This window comes from Drosophila arizonae, chromosome 4 (genome assembly GCF_054131065.1).
Source record: "Drosophila arizonae isolate 15081-1271.41 chromosome 4, UAZ_ARI_1.0, whole genome shotgun sequence".
Lineage (NCBI taxonomy): Eukaryota > Metazoa > Arthropoda > Insecta > Diptera > Drosophilidae > Drosophila > Drosophila arizonae.
Window position 1 is genome coordinate 13214650 of NC_142924.1, and position 19389 is coordinate 13234038.

General features: G+C 39.2%; 2 protein-coding genes and 1 long non-coding RNA gene across 8 annotated transcripts; 2 read left to right on the forward strand and 1 right to left on the reverse strand.

Annotated features, from left to right (window-relative positions):
• The first annotated feature begins 1114 nt into the window (after positions 1-1114).
• Obp73a (Odorant-binding protein 73a) lies at positions 1115-2953 on the forward strand. The gene is made up of 3 exons (XM_018005199.2): positions 1115-1376; positions 1434-1735; positions 2408-2953. The coding sequence occupies exons 1-3, from the start codon at positions 1199-1201 to the stop codon at positions 2693-2695; spliced, it is 768 nt and encodes a 255-aa protein (XP_017860688.1). The 5' UTR covers positions 1115-1198; the 3' UTR covers positions 2696-2953.
• A 307-nt stretch (positions 2954-3260) lies between these two features.
• On the forward strand, positions 3261-16599 carry Ogdh (oxoglutarate dehydrogenase Nc73EF). Of its 6 annotated transcripts, none has more exons than XM_018008078.2 (12): positions 3261-3356; positions 7000-7117; positions 7187-7324; positions 7767-7943; positions 8716-8845; positions 10807-10885; positions 10949-11360; positions 11422-12290; positions 12354-13248; positions 13315-13469; positions 14486-14767; positions 15880-16599. In XM_018008078.2, exons 2-12 carry the CDS (start codon positions 7022-7024, stop codon positions 15977-15979), a joined length of 3333 nt encoding a protein of 1110 aa, XP_017863567.1. In that variant the 5' UTR covers positions 3261-3356; positions 7000-7021; the 3' UTR covers positions 15980-16599. The 6 variants fall into 6 exon arrangements, with proteins under 6 accessions (XP_017863567.1, XP_017863566.1, XP_017863568.1 ...); XM_018008077.2 differs by lacking the exon at positions 3261-3356 and adding an exon at positions 4934-5092; XM_018008079.2 differs by lacking the exons at positions 3261-3356; positions 8716-8845 and adding exons at positions 4934-5092; positions 9728-9830.
• Positions 10806-19204, reverse strand: LOC149269149 (uncharacterized). The gene is made up of 2 exons (XR_016269588.1): positions 18963-19204; positions 10806-18854 (listed from the first exon to the last, which is right to left on the reverse strand). It is a non-coding gene; the product is annotated as an uncharacterized LOC149269149 (long non-coding RNA).
• Between the last annotated feature and the right edge of the window lie 185 nt (positions 19205-19389).

Genomic DNA, 19389 nt, shown 5'->3' on the forward strand with positions numbered 1-19389 from the left:
GAACCTGCCGCTGGCTGAGCGGGCAATTTGCAGTTGGGCCACGCCCACTCAGGCAGCCTCCATCATCTTTGGCCATTATAAATTTGCAGCGCTACGGAGTCTAGGTCAGTGTCTTAGCTGCAATTTTCTTTTCGTCTTGTTGCAATTAAAGGCAATTACGCCTTGGCCAGGGCAGGAAGAGTCTAGCCACTCTACAGTTCAAACACTTGCACAGTGGGACCATTCATTGAAATAGCAAAGATTTAGAAAACTCTAAAGCACAGTGTGCAAGAATTCAATTTGAGATTCTCGTTCTTAAATTTTTTGGGAAGTAATTCTTATGCAAATAATTCTTATGCTCCACTGTGCGGCTATAGTCACAATTTCCGCCTAGGATGTGCCCAAACCGAAAAAAAAATGGTTATCCAACCTTTTTTAATGAGTCCAATTAGCGAGTGCCGTAGCTAAAACTAGTTATTGGCCATTGTTCTCTGTCTTACAAAGAGCAGCAGCAAAATATGTCAAACATTTTGATTAGAACTTTGGGCAGAGGGCGCAGCTAGAACGAAAGACTTAAGACACAAACGTGGCATCTTGGTTCGCTGCTCATGATTTACTGACCCACAAGCTGTCCAAATGTGTGTGTTATGACTGCCGCATGCGAACTCATATCTTGATTAGAGTTTAGTACGAATTTCATTTACTCTAGTTGAATATGCTAATTTTTGGTATGCGGAAGAGTTTTTGGCTCCATCTATTGACCAATTGTGCAGTCAAATGGAGCAGCAATGGGGGGAAGCAACAATGTGGAATTGAAATGGAATATGAGCAGTTGATGGATGAAACAATGGAAATGAAACAATCGACGCCACTGAACGCCGTTAAGGACAAGTTGTTGACTGAAATGAATGAAACATTTGGAGGCAATTGCACGCATGGGAAATGTGCAACCAGTTGCAACTTTTGTTGTTGTTGCTGTTGCAGTTATTGCCATTGAACCACATACCCATAGAGCAAAACTGGAAATTCATATGCGTTTTCACTGCCAGCAACAACAGCCAGCAGCTGCAATCGAGAGGAAGGCCATCAACCAGCAATCCTGTAATTTCTCGGGAAAGTGAAAATGCTTTCGTTTTCATTTGAAAATTTTGCCAGCCAGTCAATAGACAGCGAGTGGCCGAGGCGTTCAGTTCGATTAGAGCGCATCAATCAAAACAGCATGAAAATTACACAACTTCTGCATATGCTAGCCGTAATAGCGTCCATTACGTCTTTGGAGTACGTGATACGCTATGAGGCGAAGAAGAAGCGCTGCTTGAACCCGCCACGCACGGCCAGGCGAGTGGAGTCGGTCATCAGGGACTGCCAAGAGGAGGTCAAGAATAAGCTGGTGACAGGTAAGGCTTGCAACTGATGCCTGAGCATGTTGAGTGATATGAAACGCACTCCAATAGAGGCCTATGAAATACTGAAGGAGCAGGTGTCTCAGGTGCAGCCACCGCTGCATACGGACGATGACAGCGTGGAGTTCATTGAGTCGATAGACTGGCCACCCGTCCACAGCGAAATACATTTACAGCACAGCTCCGAAGAGGCGCCACCCAATGCCAGCCGCTACGAGTACATTGTCTACGATGAGCCCGAGCCCCGACGTCGCATGGCTCGGCTCGTGCGCAGTATCAAGCGTCTGGACGTGGCCAGTGCGGGCATCTATCATCCCACGCTGGTGCCACTCGAAGATAAGCGCATAGCGGGCGTAAGTACTTCGGATTCGACTTTTCATTAACTCCAACAGATTTTTGCATTACGGCAATTAAGTTCAATGGCAGAACAGACGAAGTGCAACAAACGCCACTTGCCATTGATTTGCCGTGTGCAATTAAAAGCATGTACGAATTTCGCAGACGGGTATGGCCAACGGGCTGATGCACTGCTAAGGGTCCTCTCTATAAAAGAAATTGAACAGGATGAAATTTCAGTGGCGATATTTTTGTAGAATTTAGGAAAACTAAATTGAATCACAGTAGACCCCATATACTCTCTTTTATTTGAATAACAGAGAATAAGGGACAGTGCCTTCTTCATTCTCAACTGCCACATTCAGCTGTAAATCTCAAATTCCTTAAATCCAATATACCCTCCTCACTATGAACAGTGTACAAAAGTCAGGGTTGCTGCTGAAGCTAGACAATTGAAAGAAAAGCGCAGTTGCAGTCGTTGCCGTTGCCGTTGTCGTTGCTGTTGCAGTTGCAACTTTTTGTTCTCACACCGCACGCTAAATTTGATGGCTGAAAATTGGATTTTATGTTTGCATTTAATACACATTAGCTGCTTTTTATGCATCAGCAAATTGAATGCGGCTTACGAATACATTTTTTGATTGTGTGTGTGTGTGTGTGTGGGTTTTTTTTTTTGTAATTTCTTTCAGTGTCTGCTACACTGCGTCTATGCGAGGAACAACGCCATTGACAAGAACGGCTGGCCGACGCTGGACGGACTGGTTGGCTTTTACTCGGAAGGCGTACATGAGCACGGCTTTTTTATGGCCACATTGCGATCCGTTAATCTCTGTCTGCGGGCCATGACCAATAAATATCACGTGAGTCGTCGCGATCTCCCGCAGAAAGGCGAAAGCTGCGATTTGGCCTTCGATGTGTTTGACTGCATATCAGATCAGATAACAGGATATTGCCTGGATCAATATAGTAAATATTAAGTGGGCATTAAATTACTTAATGTTGGCTAGTTGTATAAGTATTTTGTTAAGTTAGTCTGAAGATTATATCATTTTCGCCAGCTTCATTTATTGCATATTGTTGAAAGCTATTTAATTATTATAATGGTAGAGCGCTTCTAAAAAAAATGTTTTTCCGTGCTTTAATGTGCCATAACAGAAAATGCGCATACATTCTTATTTAATTTATAATATATACAAAATTCAGTTTATATATATATGTGTGTTAAAGAAGCATAATTATTTACTGTTTCCTTGCTTTTTAGTTTTAAACCTGTCTGTCTTTTGTTAGTGCCATCTATTGTATGTTGCCAGCAACTGCATATTGCACTATTGTATACAAGCGTAAGATGGCGCCAGTGTGTCTCCTATGTATGCATAGTTTGCCGTCTGTGAGTTTACCATTACAGGCACCACACAAGAAAAGTTCCATTTTATTTCTGTAAATTATATTGTTCAATATGTTACATATATCATTACACTACATGCACAATTGAAAAAAGTAGCGCCATTCAACAGGGTGACCATTTTTTCTAGTATTAAATTCATATTTTTGAATGTGGTATATTAGTATTATCTGCGTACGGTCACATAGGGCCGCGAGTTGGAACGCGAATTGTTTGGAGCTGGATTGTACGAAAAAGTAATAATTAAAATTAATTTAAAAAAGTGAAATATATAATGCAATATAAAAAAAAAAATAACAGTTAAAATTCTGTTACTACACCCTTTAAAGTATATACTACTACCACTCCTCGATTTCGATTCAAATCTGGTATTCATCCAATTGAGGTCAAATTCGTGGAATAACTGTGAAACTTCAGCAATTTTTATGTCCATAAATTTTGCTGCAAGCCTGTTAAAAAAGTGAACTGGAATGGAAAATCATAATTTCAAGTGCAATGATGCAGCTTTAAGAATAATTTTCCTTGTCCCTCAATATAGAAAGCTTATATAATGCAAGTGGGCGTTTGTTTTTTTGCGCGTGCGCTTTCTTAAAATCTAGAAAAAGTGAAATTTCTCAATTGGTTCAACTGCCGGCCAATCTACGTCACATGTTTTCATAAAAGTCGTCTGTGAATATTGCAATGATGACGCAATTCTGCGTTAGTCAAATCGCAGAGTGCCGCGTGTGCTTTTTGTGCCCGTGAATCGCCATGCTTAAAGCATTTATAGTCGTGCTTGTTGCTACTGCTGTTGTTGCTTCCTTTCGTTTTGCGTAAAGAACGGTAGCATGGTTAGCATTTTTGGTGTTCAGTATGTGTTTCTCTCGCTTATTGGAGATGCGCAACAATTATATTGATTGCTATTGGTTGTCACTGTGAATGATAGCAACAGGTAGCGTGATCAGTCACAGCCAAGTCACCGACTCAGCTCTAGTTGGTGTTGCTCAATGAACGCACGCGGTCTGCCAAATTACAAATGCTAGCGGCTGTAAGTGTGTGCATATGTGTGTGTGTGAGTGTCGGAGTCGTCCTCTATCAACTGAAGTTGTTTTGCATGTGCGATTGTACTCTCCAATTCTCTTTTAAGTTTGGGGGCTCGTCTTGTCTCCACTTGCCGCTGCAGCTGCAATTTGCCTGACCAGCTGGTTTGTGTCTTTGCTAGCTGACATATTTCTCCCATTGCCTACAAAAAGCAGCTGGCAAAATGCGCATTTGAACTTGAAATTTTTACTGATTAGCACGATAGGCGCCTACATGTATAGATTCCTGCATAGCTATATATGTAGTTTAATCAACTTTGATTAATATACCTGCATAATTATAACATACGGCGATAGTACCCTGTCTGACTCCGCCCTCCCTCTCACTCTCTCATTCTCTTTCTTTCAAGCTTAGGCGGGCAATTTCAAAGGGTGACGAACATTTTCGAATGTAGAGCGGACTTTGAAATGATTGTAAACAAAATCTTTCGGTAGAAAATGGAACCTAAACACACATACACATATTTATCTATATATAGGTGTCGTTGACGATATGATAAGGGCATATTGAAGTACGATAAGTGATTATTATCAGTATGCGCTTGGCCCCTTTTACACACACACATACACACACACACACACATAACACAGAATATATGTACGTATGTATAGGCACTTTTATCTATATCTAGCTTAGTTGCTTTTTGCGCTGTCATGTGCCTTTTTATCGCTGATTGTGTTTTTCTAACGTTTCGTTCCAACGTATACAAAACAACAACAAAAATTCGATTTCTACAAAAATGTTTCGAGTGTTGTTTTCTACTCTCTTCGCTGCATACAGTTCGAGGTCTGGGTAATCTTTCGGCTGCTCTGCGCCTCAACGTTTAGTCGACGCGTAGCACTCAACACGAACAAACCGTTTGGCAGCGTATCTCTCAGATACGACGTGACGAGTAAATATCTTTATATATTCCGTTCGTTTTTCATTCCGAAAGCAAATTTTTCGTCAGCTACGCATAATTAAAGAGCTCAGTACATCAATTAATATTCATATAGAAAAGTAGCAGTGCATTTGCAAATCGGAAATATAGCATTAAATTGTCATTAAAGCAGCTATAAATATATTTATGTATATATGTATATAATCTTAATTAGCAGTAAATGTATATAAATACATAATATATGTATTGTTACGCTATCATTATAAAATATATGACAGCATTCTATTTAGCTGACTCTCACGCGAGTTTTTTGCACTTATGTAATCAGTTTTCGTAACCGAAACGTTAGCGTTGACGTCGACGTCGACGTCGACGTCGACGTTGTTTGTGCGACAGACAAAAAGGAATTGCAAAGAAAACGGATAAAAAAAAAAAAATAAAAAAACATTTTGTATGTGAAAAATAAAGCAAAATAAGCAAACAGATAAATAACGGCACACAAACCAAAGCAAACACACTCAGACATTGCCAATGCTAATGCGAGAAAGAGATGCAACTATTCGTTGCCGAACTAATTACAATCGATTTCGTTTGCTTTGCTGCACTTTCAAATACCTCTTAAGCGCTTATGTGAGCGCTTGGTGACCGCCACACTAAACCGGTTTGCATATACATATGCAATGTACTGTGTTTAACTCACATAATGTGGGTGTGTTGTAATCGCTGACAAATTCGAGTGGCTGTTCAATGATCTAAATGATGTTTTATGTGCCCAGACACAGAGCTCGAGCTTAAAGTCAAATCAAACCACGCGTCGCTGATAAGCGCATGTGACCTGACTTTCGTGCCTCGCCTTCTTTTGCCGCGACTATCGCACGCGTTTCGCCTGCCTTATCTGGTCTCAAAAATGAATTTCATTAATTAATTGAAACATTTGCAAATGCGACTGCCGAAACGTTTTCCACTTGACGCATTTTCTTCTACTTGGCTTTAGATAACGTATGGGGGGCTGGTATTGGGGGTTGATATTGTTAATCTTATCTGATTTCTTCTCAACCAGGCCAGACAAATAAGGCAAATGATATACGATTGTTGTTTCACAAAATTATCAGTCAGGCTGACAATTGCGCAGCACAAAAAACTGAAAAAACAGAAAAAACAAACCGAAACAAGCCCAAAAAATTATAAATATATACACCTATGTATATGTTTATCTATATAATACATATGTAGAACATTTCACCACAGTGCAGATGACTGCTTTTTTTTGGCCATCTATCAAAAAGGCGAAAGCAAAACGAGCGAACGTCAAGCAACCTACGTCTTCTCTTTGAAACGTCATCAGAAACTCAGATTGGGTCACGTGTCTGACCGAGAGAAGGAGAAAGACAGAAACAGAGAGCTTTGGCTATATCTATAGCTATAACCCTGGTCTGGCCAGCAGTCTAGACTTTTATCTCATACATTTACATGCACATATGTATGTATTTGTATTAATCATAGACTTTGTTAACTTGTTTTCTATTTCATAATCACCATTAGTTGGCAACAAGTTTGCGAGTTTTTGCGTGAAATGACGTCAAAGCCAAACATATTTTGGCACTATATATAAATTTGTCACTTTTCTTGCGCCGGACTGTGCATTATCTTATCAGGCTTACAAAATACGTTCACTGTCTACTGTCTGCCGCCTCGCTGCCTTGACTGCATAGCAGTTGTCCAAACACAACAACAACAATACACAAACAGCAACAAGTTTTACATTAGCTATTTGTCAACAAACAAGCTCTCAGTGAAGCCTAATTGAAAGCTGTTGCTGTAATTGCCTTATCAATAGATCAAGTGTCATGCTCTCAGGCCTATTGCGTGTGACAGTCTATTAATATACTCTCTATTATAATTTCTATTTCCTTTTGCAGTTATATTTTGTAAAGCCACAAAATGCATAGAGCACACACGGCCTTTAGTCTGGCGTTATCGCCCATGGCGCATAAAAACTTTGCCACATGGCTGCTCAACAGCAGCAGCAGTCAGAAGGTAAGCGAATAATCATATGTATTTGAATGTGTATATATATATTAATATAATCATTTGATTATTCAATAGCTGATCAAGGCCAGCGCAGCATCTGCTGTGCGCACCTACAATTCAGCGGCTGCGGAACCTTTTGCCAATGGCAGCACCGCATCCTACGTGGAGGAGATGTACAACGCCTGGCTGCGTGATCCCAGCTCTGTGCACACTGTAAGTGGAAAGTTTATTTTAGAATGCATGGCAGTTCAACACCCTTGGATCGTAAATTAAACATGTTTCTTTGTTTCACTAAATAAAATAGATTCAGGTGGAGTTGACAGAGTTGAACAGTCAACTTGCAGCTGAGCTTTATAAGCTAAAAGTAAATTAAGCCATTAAGCCATTAGCTCTATTTATAATACTTTCTGCATATTTGTTTACTTGTATACATCATATGCAAAAAAAGCCCAATTAATTATAGCTTGAATGTCAAATAATTAATGATTTGCTTATATGAAATCACTTATTCGAGCGTAAACTCATAAAATGTGAATTTAAAGAGAAACATGTTTTTTTTATAACTCGGTTCAGGTTATTGAACACCTTTACGACTACCTGTATGCATTTCTATATACACTTTAATTACAACATTTGTATTTGTTTCCCGTTGCAGTCCTGGGATGCCTACTTCCGTAGCAACTCGTATGTGAGCCCGCCCAATTTGGCGCCCGTGCAGGCAAACACGTTGCCATTGACGGCCTTTAATTTCGGTGGCGCTGTCAGCGCTGCGCCCGACTCCAAGACCATCGATGACCATTTGGCCGTGCAGGCCATCATTAGAAGCTATCAGGTATGATTGTGCTGGATCCATAGTACAACAACTGCTACCCCCTATAATAGAGTTGAACAGTTGAGATTGCAGAGCAAAGCGTATCTATTTGTTGGCGCTTTTCGTTTCCTTTTGTTTCGTGTACATTTCGTTGTTCTATTATAATTTTCATTTAGGTCTTAGTTTAATGTTTACGTTTATGGTTTTTATTAGAGCTGCCCGCCCACACATTTTGAACCAGTTTTCTGTGTTTCATCAAAAGCAGAGTCACACACACACACTCACACACACCCGCATACAAGTAGCTTGAGAACTTTTATGTTATTCCCCCAACTCATTCCGATGCCCTATATACCTTTTCATTATGCGATTATTGTTTACATCTCCAGTAGTTCTCTTTTTTTGTATGTGTAATTAGTTTGTTTGGAAAGTTGGAGCACATCAAGAGTTGGGCATCAAAACTAGTTTCATCTCAGTTATAACTTATCTACGTTCATGATTAGTTGATGTTTAGGATTTCAACTTTTATGTTCTTTGTCATTGATTTAGCACAGTTACTACAGTTTGCTCAGATCTCTGATATGGTAATCACTTGGCTTTATTTCCTTCCTATGCACCACATTTGATTTCCCTTAAACATATATTTTTCGTCTATTGATGGGTAGTTAGTTGAATACAGAACGACTTAATAACCATATTAAACTCTACATATCTGTGTATAATCAAATTATAAATATATCTATGTGTATGAACATATGCACATGTATATATACTATATACTATATATATATAGTCACGTGGTCATTTGGCATCTGATCTGGATCCGCTTGGAATTTTAACACGCGAAAAAACCGTTTGCAAGGATGGTCTTGCACGTCGTGCTAATGAGGATGTGCTCAGGCAGCACTCTGGGTTTTTGTTTGGTAAATTCTTTTTGCAAAAATCTATACAAAAAATCAATTTCTAACATAGACACCCATTCCACGCCCTCAGTTGCACCCATCCAAACCATTTATACACACAACACGCTTTGAAGCCTACTTAACCCATTCGTTAATATACTTAAATATTACATGAAATTCGGAGTTGATGAAAAAGGCACCTAGGCAGGGTATAGTGAACTTTGTTACCTATATTATAGATCTTAAATTAAGTCAGTTGTCTCTCTCTCTCTATATATAGTCGAAATACGTTCTTCTTAAGTGTAAGTGTATGTAACTACGTCGGTGTTTTGGCTTTTTATTCTCGCAGTTATCTTTATCTATATATCTATCTGTTGTCCTAGTGCACTCCATAGAGTTTCGTTGCTCACTTCGCTTTTAATCGTTATATAATCGAAGTCTTTCAAACCCAAACATAACTAAGAACAAAAAAAAAAGAACATTTGCTACGCTTTAAATCTGCTTTCTTTGTTTTCTGTCAGCAATTTAATTTGTTTATGCTTTATTTATTTATTTTTTTTTTCGTTTTTTTTTATGCTATATACAATTTATTAATTTTTATTATATTTTTCATTTCATTTTATTTTTAACTGCTTTCTAACCCGCCCAAAAAATGCAAAAATGCTATAAATATATATACGATATATAAAAACTGCAATCGAACGCAATTCGTCTATTCGTAACAAAATCAAAATTGAAACAAATCAAACGTTTAAACAAATTCAAAATTCTTTCTCTCTCTTATATTATGTGTGTATTGTGCAAATTAAACAACAACAACTACTACGACACGTACAAAACAAAACTTAAATAATACCCTGTAAACATACACACACAATCAAAATGTAAACTCACACACGTTAGATTCGAGGACATAATATTGCTCACCTTGATCCACTCGAAATTAATACACCAGATTTACCTGGCAACAGCTCGACGAAAACCATTTACGCTAATTTCAGTTTTGGTAAGTAAGGCTTAGAGGCTTAATAAAAAATAGAAAACAACAAACACAAATGAAAAGATAGGCGGAATGCGTCCTTAATACGCCTAATCCGCCTCCAAACAACAGCACACACACACACGCCACACACAACAGATATAAACAACAAATGAAAACAAAGAAAACAAATCATTGTCCTTTTGGTTTCTTAACTTGTGTTTTGTTCCTCTTATTTTTCGTACTATATATATATGTATATAAAACCTGCCAATACAACGTTGTCTTGTGTACCATAGTAAATCCCCTTTCATTTTGTACCTTTCATGCACACAACCAAATTAAAAACAAAATCAAATCAAAAAACCAAACTCCCCGATTTCTAGAACCAAGTAAATATCCAATAAAAATTAAATATATATACATATATTTACTATTATATATTGCTCAAAGTAAATTCTCATAAATTATTTTCATTATTGTCATGCAAAACTTTATTTGTTTTCCTCCTTATTTTCCATCTTCAGTTTTCCGATTAGATTGCATGTCGTCAATTGTTAAGTGCATAAATAAATATCGCTATTGTTGTTAGCTAAAATCGTGACAGAAAGTGAACAAGTTATGTAATCAAATGAACCAAAAACCAACCAATATAAATATTGTACAAGGAATATGATGTCATGCATGCCTTGGTGTTATTCAGATACATACAGACATATATGTATATGTGTATATAATCCTAAGAACAAAGAACAAGCAGAGAACTTAATAAATATGTAATTACTTACATATAGGACAGATCAGCATGTATCTGTACATAATATATATATGTAGAATCACAATTTACAGACAATACAATACAATCATTACACTCCGAATTTCAAAAAACGCCTACAAAAACTAATCAGCATCATTTAAAGAAACGTATCAAATCAAGTTCAATTACTAATAGTTTTATCCTCTATAAAAACAAATCCCCAATCCAAACCAAAAACATAAACAGGTGAACAGGACATGGAACGTCAGTTCAAGTTGCCCAGCACCACCTTCATTGGTGGCGATGAGGCCTCTTTGCCACTCAAGTAAGTCGAATCTCTAGACACCACCTTATATGCAGTCATATTCATCGTCCTCTTCCTTTTCAGGGAAATTCTGAATCGTCTGGAGAATGTTTATTGCAATAAAATTGGCGTTGAATTCATGTTCATCAACTCCTTGGAGCAGTGCAACTGGATTCGCAAGCGCTTTGAGACGCCGGGCGTCCTCAGCTTCTCGCCAGAGGAGAAGCGTTTGATTTTGGCCCGTTTGACGCGTGCCACCGGCTTTGAAGCCTTTTTGGCCAAGAAGTACTCCTCGGAGAAGCGTTTTGGTTTGGAGGGCTGTGAGATCATGATTCCAGCCTTGAAGGAAATCATTGATGTGTCCACTGAGCTGGGCGTCGAGTCTGTCATTATGGGTATGCCGCATCGTGGACGTCTGAATACATTGGCGAACGTCTGCCGCAAGCCCCTCAATCAAATCTTTACTCAGTTCGCTGGACTTGAAGCTGCTGATGATGTAAGTCTTAAAGAGAAAGTAACATTTGCCAGCATGTCTTTAACTTTCCCCTTTCTTTCAGGGCTCTGGTGATGTGAAGTACCATTTGGGCACATATATTGAGCGTTTGAATCGTGTTACAAACAAAAACATCCGCCTGGCTGTTGTGGCCAATCCTTCCCATTTGGAGGCCGTCGATCCTGTTGTGCAGGGCAAGACTCGTGCCGAGCAATTCTATCGCGGTGACCAGGAGGGCAAGAAGGTGATGTCCATTCTCATTCACGGTGACGCTGCCTTCTGCGGCCAAGGCGTTGTCTATGAGACGATGCACTTGTCGGATCTGCCCGACTACACGACGCACGGTACTATCCACGTGGTGGCCAACAACCAAATTGGCTTCACCACAGATCCACGTTTCTCACGCTCCTCGCCCTACTGCACGGATGTTGCGCGTGTCGTCAATGCACCCATTTTCCACGTCAATGCTGACGATCCTGAGGCCGTGATGCATGTGTGCAAGGTGGCTGCCGAATGGCGTGCCACTTTCCACAAGGATTGTGTTATTGATTTGGTTGGCTATCGTCGCAACGGCCATAACGAGATCGATGAGCCGATGTTCACCCAGCCCCTTATGTACCAGAAGATCCGCAAGCACAAGAATTGCTTGGATCTGTATGCTGATAAGCTGATTGCTGAGGGCACCGTTACCGCTGAGGAGGTCAAGTCTGTGGCCGCCAAGTACGAGAACATTTGCGAGGAAGCCTTTGCGCTGGCCAAGACCGAGACACACGTCAAGTACAAGGATTGGTTGGACTCACCATGGTCTGGCTTCTTCGAAGGCAAGGACCCACTGAAGGTGGCGCCTACTGGTGTCAAGGAGGAAACTCTGATTCATATTGGCAATCGTTTCTCTTCGCCACCACCCAATGCTGCTGAATTCGTTATTCACAAGTGAGTGAACCACACAAACTAATCCGCATCTCAATTACCAACTGTGCTCTTTTCCTTATTCAGGGGTCTTATGCGTGTTTTGGCTGCTCGCAAAGCCATGGTTGATGAGAAGGTCGCCGATTGGGCCTTGGGTGAGGCCATGGCCTTTGGCTCGCTGCTGAAGGAAGGCATCCATGTGCGTCTCTCCGGCCAGGATGTCGAGCGTGGCACCTTCTCGCATCGTCACCATGTGCTGCACCATCAGCTGGTGGACAAAGCCACCTACAATTCGCTGCAACACATGTATCCGGATCAGGCGCCCTACTCTGTATCGAACAGTTCGCTGTCTGAGTACGCTGTCCTGGGCTTCGAGCACGGTTACTCTATGACCAATCCCAATGCTCTGGTGTTGTGGGAGGCTCAGTTCGGTGATTTCTGCAATACGGCACAGGCCATCATCGATCAGTTCATCTCCAGTGGCCAGTCGAAATGGGTGCGCCAATCGGGCTTGGTTATGCTGTTGCCCCACGGCATGGAGGGAATGGGCCCCGAGCACTCGTCGTGCCGCGTCGAGCGTTTCTTGCAGATGAGCTCCGACGATCCCGATTACTTCCCACCCGAGTCCGATGAGTTTGCCATCAGACAATTGCACGACATCAACTGGATTGTGGCCAACTGCACGACGCCTGCGAATTTGTTCCACATCTTGCGTCGTCAAATCGCTTTGCCCTTCCGCAAGCCTCTAATTCTGTGCACGCCCAAGTCGCTGCTGCGTCACCCGGAGGCAAAGAGTCCCTTCAGCGATATGAGCGAGGGCAGCGAGTTCCAGCGCATCATACCCGATCGCGGACCCGCCGGTGACAACGCCAGCAACGTTAAGAAGGTCGTCTTCTGCACAGGTCGTGTCTACTACGACCTGACTAAGACGCGTGCCGAGAAGCAGCTGGAAAAGGACATCGCCATCGTGCGTGTGGAGCAGGTGCGTCTTTGGGTTATTGACTTTAAATGCATTTGAATTTCACTAAATTGAGTTTTCGCTTCATAGGTGTCACCCTTCCCCTTCGACCTGATCAAGGAGCAGGCCAATCTTTATAAGAACGCAGAGCTTGTCTGGGCCCAGGAGGAACACAAGAATCAGGGCTGCTGGACATATGTACAGCCCCGTTTCCTCACCGCCCTCAACCACAGCCGTGATATCAGGTGCGTAGTTAGCTTTAAGCAACCATCCAAGCTACACAGAGAAACACAGAAATCCGCCCCATATGCCACAAGATGCACTCTTCTTTACTCTTGCTCTGTCTCTTATATTTCTCTCTATGGATTTGTAAGCTGATTTGTGCAGCTCTTTCTTTTCTTTCGTTGGTTTCCTGTGGTTTCAAATAATTTAATTTCAATCTACTGCACTTAATGCATTCTGGTTATTTTATTATTTAGTCACTCTCTTTAAGTGCTCTGAAGCACTCTCTCTCTCTTTTGGTATTCTTTGAATTTGATTTGGTTCTCTCGTAAATTTAAACTATTTCCAGTTGTTGCCTTAATATCACATTTGTTTTTAACATTCCTCACACTCATCGCACTCAGCACTGCCATCGCTTAAGCTAATCTTTTTTCCAGCTTTTACTAATTTTCATTTAAGTATCGTAGCGTGTTCAGAGTATATCTATCTTTACCTCTTAGCTGCGATCCTTCTGTTACTCTCTTCCTCTCTATCTCTCTTCGAGCAGACCAACTCTTAGATCTCTATACAAAACACACACACACACACACACTCATAGTGCTACAGACTGTTACAAAAGTGACTCACGTGTGAACTAGTTCATTGGCTTTGACTTAAACCAACCAGACACAACACACACACAACAACACACGCCTTTGCACACACTCTTATACATACACATATCTCGTATCATATATTTTATAATTTGCATGGCTTCTTTAATTGTTAATTTCTTTATTTTTGATCTCGAACTATTATTATTTAGAGTTTTGTTATCTTATCTTATTTAACTGTTGATGTTACCTAAGATCAAGAGTGTTCTATTTTTGTTCCTTGATTTCCTTATATATCCCTTCCGTTTGTTTGAGTACCAATTGGCAAAGCAAATATACGTAATATTCAATGTTGAACAAAGAAAAAAAAAAAAATCAAAAACCAAAAACTTGTCCTCTCTTTCTCTCTCTCTCTTTCTCTCTCTGTGTATGTGTTATTGTTACAGCCAAAGCGATGAACAATCCGCCTTCTCCAATACAACTAATACTAATCAAGAATCCGATACCGATTCCGATTCTAACTCCGACAAAAAATCGAAACCCTGGCTAAGTCGCATGTTTGCCAGCGATAAAACTGATACCGTTACAACGGGATCGGGCACCGTTACGGGCGAGTTTAATGCCGCCAAGCATTTCGATTTAAAGAACGTACGACACGATTTCAATAGGCCCGCAGGCATTGCGGCCGCCCCCGGCGTGCGCATAGCAAAAACCGGACGTAAAATTAGGTGAGAGGGCAGAGATATCTCGTAATACTACTGCATACTCGATGCGCGTCAATTGAACTACTTAACCTGCCTAACTATAACTATCTACGATATCTATATCTATCTACTATCTACTATCTATCTATATCTATCTGCAAAATATAACAACCAACAATTTGAACAACTCCAAATTCTAACTTTAATACCCTCGTTACGAAATTTTTGGAGTATCTGCATTTTGTTTTTAATACACAATCCTTCCCCTCCATTTGTACCATTTGCGTTTCTTCTTTGTTTCTCGTTTGCCGTTTCTCATTCAAGCGCAATTTGGCATGTCTTTTAATTTCATAAGCAAAACAACTCCTATACTCGTTTTGCTCTTGTTCTACTATCGTTCTGTAATACTAATCCATTTTACTCTAGCACCCTAAAGTTCTTTCTTTTAATACTTACTATCTAACTTTATGTTTCTTATATTACTTTTACTTCTGTTCTAAGCACGCGCATTTTTTGTATGTTTTTTATTCACTGATATTACGTACCCCCAAGCTAAAGCCTTACTGATCCATAAACGTTTGTATGTTTGTTCAATGTTTATGTATAACCGGAGCAAACAGACATACACACATATCTACCTACGTATACATCACAAAATACAATATTTATATCGTCAAGTTACAAGACAGATCTGCATAGATACTGAAGAACTATTCATAGACTGAACTTCATTCCAGCAAAAGTTGCTTCTTGAATAATTCATTTGTTATAGTTTTTCCTCATAGGTCTTATGTTTACAGGCTATGTGTATATATTTATGTATCTAAGGGCTGGGCTTTTATTATTGTCGTTGTATTACTTCTTTTGTGGGCAGGTGATCCATTGATTAGAACTACGCTCCATTAATTTTGTTAATGCATTATTTCTAATATTTTGCGCTGGCTTAACAAACTCATTTTCTCATGGCCTTTTAACTGAACTACCATATAAACACATATATAAATATGGAGATCATAAATCTAGTGCATGTTCTAGTCTAACCAAATCAAATTTAGTCCAATTGTTATGTGTACTCACTGACTGATGTCGACTGACTATGCTTTACTATATATATTTATGATCCCAACTTTCCACAGCTATGCTGGGCGTGCCTGTGGCGCTTCAACTGCAACTGGATCGAAGGCCCAGCATATTCGGGAGTTGAACGCCCTGCTCAATGATGCGATTTCGACTTAAGAGGAACATGCAAAGAACTTTTGGAATGTGGATCAATCTGGATGATTAACTAGAGATGAAGTGAAATTGAATATTAATTATGATTATATATTTTGTAATAGAAACGTCTTTGATACGATTTTTTCTGACGATGAAATTGTTAAGTGCATATTGTGTGAAAGTAATGAAATTTTAAATATTAGTTTAGTCAAATTGATGAAAGTGAGCAAAAAACAAACAAACAACAACTAGAACACAAAATGTTTACAAGCTTAGCAATTAAAACAAAAACCAACGGAAAATCCACACACCAAACAAAAACTAAAACAGAACAATCTTTAAAGTGAAGAATTCAAATTCTAATAGTTAAAATACATAGTCACACACAAAATCACACATCAGTTCTATATCTATATAGAAGAAGATAAAGCAAATACATTTTCAAAATGAATGTAATTTTATTTTATTTTTATGCTTAATTATTTATTTTATTGTATTATATATTAATTACCTATCTCAAAAAGAAAAAAAAAGAAAGTCTATGAAGAAGAGAAGAGAGAAATACCTAAGTGTTTTTGTTTGCCTTTTGCGTAGGTTATACAATTTTGTTTTTAATAAACTTAAAGAACATATATACTATATATGTGTATGATGTATATATGCATATATGTTAGTTGACTCACGAGGGGCGGATCAACAAGATTTATCAGGGACTATTTTGCATCAGTTACTAAGTATATGGAGTGTATCAGAGAATGTAATTGGGGAATGCTTTAAGTATTTATACTCTCACAATTTTTGAATATACTTAGTATTAAATGAAAAATGCGATACATATACATACATACAAATACCTATATATATATACATATATTTTTTGTTGGGTTGGTTCACTAGCCCGCCTGCACTCTTTTTGCAGCACTTGTGCTATAATTGATTAATCGATGTAGTACTCATATTGCATGACATGCACCATTTTGTCGCACCAATATTTGATATTGAACGTAGAGTGATACTAAAAAAACTTTAAACTATTTTACTCGCGAGAGAGAGTATATAAGAGAGTATAAGTGTGTGTCAACAGAACGAAATCAACTCTTCTACTCTATAAACCTTTTAATATTTCTAATCTAAAAACAAAAAAAAAAAAAAAAAAACAAAAAAACAAAAAAAAGAAGAAAAAGAAACAAAAATAAACCCCTACTTTGCACCAGCGATAAAACTTGCTAAAAGTCTAAAGTATCGTAAGTAGCATGTTAACATTTAAAATTTACTAACAGTTAAAAAAGAAGAGTATATGTGTAAAGCGGATAAAAAAATAAAGAATATATATATAATTAAGCATAAATAAATGACTTTGATTGGGATTTACAATGCAATAAATACAGAGGAATTGCGCAGCTAGGCGTTAATTCAATGATAAGAAACAAACTTGCATTTTTTATCTAAAAACCTCGAGCTAATTATATTATAAATGCCATTCTGCTTGAAATGACTAACACTAATTATGATAACAAAAACTTTACAGTCATGTCATGGAGCATGAGAGAGTGTCAAGAGATTTGTCAAACTTTGTGTTTGGTCGAAGTTAAGTCTTGCTCTGAAGAGACTTATAATTATACTTGTACTTAATCGACTATTCAGTCTCCCGTTTCTGACAATATTAAGTCTTACCTCTCTTACTTGTAATTTTTACCACCTAGGAGATTTGTCAGCTTCTGGTCCTCCTAAGAAATATATTTATATACACTTAAACTCATCATTCTCTTTATAATACGAATCGTTGCCCTCCGATCTCTCCCTTTAATTTATATTAACACTACTTATAAAATTATAAAGATTTAACCTAAGGTTATACTTATAAAATTCATACTCCTTTCAAGACTCGTTTTTTCTTAGTTTATGTTAAAGCAAACAAGCTTTACAGCTTATCAGTTAGCCTAGCTTTTTCGCTACAAGTCGTTTGTCTCGTCTAGATTTTCCGTTTTTCCATAGGAACTGAAGCACGTTGCATTTTCCATCTTTCCAGTTTCCATTTTCACTGTCATTCTACATTCGCAGTATATCTATATTCTCTGTGCGCCTCACTTTCACATCAACTGGAGCCTCTGCTATGATCGTCTTCTTCTTCTTCATCATCGTCGTCTTCTTCCTGTCTGACAACTTAGACAACACAAATTGGGCAAGTAAAACGCTCACTTTTGGCCAATTTTCACACAGGTGGGCAGCAACGAACAACTAGCCTACGGACACACACACACACGCACATACATACATATATAGTTTTATGGACAGCCGTTATAGCAATTCCATTGAACATCTTCGAGCGTTTTACTTTACTTTCTAATGTCCGGCGCAGCATTTCTTGTTTGTGCTGATCGAGCCCCTTGGGCGATAAAAAGGCGAGAGTACATTGGTAATAACATGTTTTAAATTCTTTATTGGGGAAGATTTTTTTATTGCCAAACAAATGGGAGCAGCGCAGCTGTCATGCATTACAGTGCTTGGCAGTATAAGGATGAACTTAGCCTGAAAGCTCTAGCTGCGTCACAGCTCATTGACTGTGCTCTGCACACCCTATGAGAAGCCATCATAAGTAGCAGTGGCTCATACATTCTTTACTTAGCAGAGAGAAGCTCGCACACTCCAGTAATTGGCAAAAGCTAATTTGCTTCGCATTCAACACCCTGTACTAAACAATTACATATGTATGTATGCGCATACTTCTTAATGCATAAGCATTCCATTTTTAGTAGCAAAGCAGCTTATGCGACAGTGAACTTCGTGTGAAAGCTCTTACAGCGAAGCACTATAATTCGCTGCATTGAAAGTATGTAATTGCTTTAATGGAGTCTCTCTCCCCACTGACGCACTTAGCTGCAGCGCTGAATTTCTCCTGCAACCGAATTTATATGTTAATTCGCTTTGTTGTGTTACAAATAGTCACAGCTAATGAATTGTTTTCTCGCCTACTTCTTTATGCACACAGTTTCTTCCCACTGACCTTGGGGATGCGCCGCAGCAACTGAGAACTTCGCCTGTAAGCTCTAGCAAAGCGACACACTAAGTGGCTACTGGCCAAGCTTTTCAATGCCCATTTCTTTATTGTAGTGTGCCTTCGTGCGCTCTGACCTCGTCGGCACTAAAGCTTCAGCAGGCAACTTCGTATCGTCGTCTGCCGTTGGCAGCATGCGCCGCTTTAGCTTTAGGTCTCGCTCACTTTTCAGTCTGTTTGTGCCCGCGAACGCGATCGTAAGAAAGCAAATAAAGCAGAAAAACGGGTCGCATTCGAACTGGGATTCCGAATCGGATTCGGACTCACCTACGTTTTACGGTTTCGGTTCGCTTTTGTTATCGAAACCAATTGGAATTGTGCAACTGCGCTAATGATTTCGAATGTGCTACGTTGCCTATTAAAACAAAAGTAAAAG

What these genes read in the sequence shown, in the direction of transcription:
- Obp73a (XM_018005199.2), top strand. Translation starts at nt 1,199, where the DNA reads ATGAAAATTACACAACTTCTGCATATGCTAGCCGTAATAGCGTCCATT. An exon ending in CAAGAATAAGCTGGTGACAG is followed by an intron (nt 1,377 to 1,433) that starts GTAAGGCTTGCA and finishes GCACTCCAATAG; the next exon opens with AGGCCTATGAAATACTGAAG. An exon ending in AAGATAAGCGCATAGCGGGC is followed by an intron (nt 1,736 to 2,407) that starts GTAAGTACTTCG and finishes AATTTCTTTCAG; the next exon opens with TGTCTGCTACACTGCGTCTA.
- Ogdh (XM_018008078.2), top strand. Translation starts at nt 7,022, where the DNA reads ATGCATAGAGCACACACGGCCTTTAGTCTGGCGTTATCGCCCATGGCG. An exon ending in ATCCCAGCTCTGTGCACACT is followed by an intron (nt 7,325 to 7,766) that starts GTAAGTGGAAAG and finishes TTCCCGTTGCAG; the next exon opens with TCCTGGGATGCCTACTTCCG. An exon ending in AACCACAGCCGTGATATCAG is followed by an intron (nt 13,470 to 14,485) that starts GTGCGTAGTTAG and finishes TTATTGTTACAG; the next exon opens with CCAAAGCGATGAACAATCCG.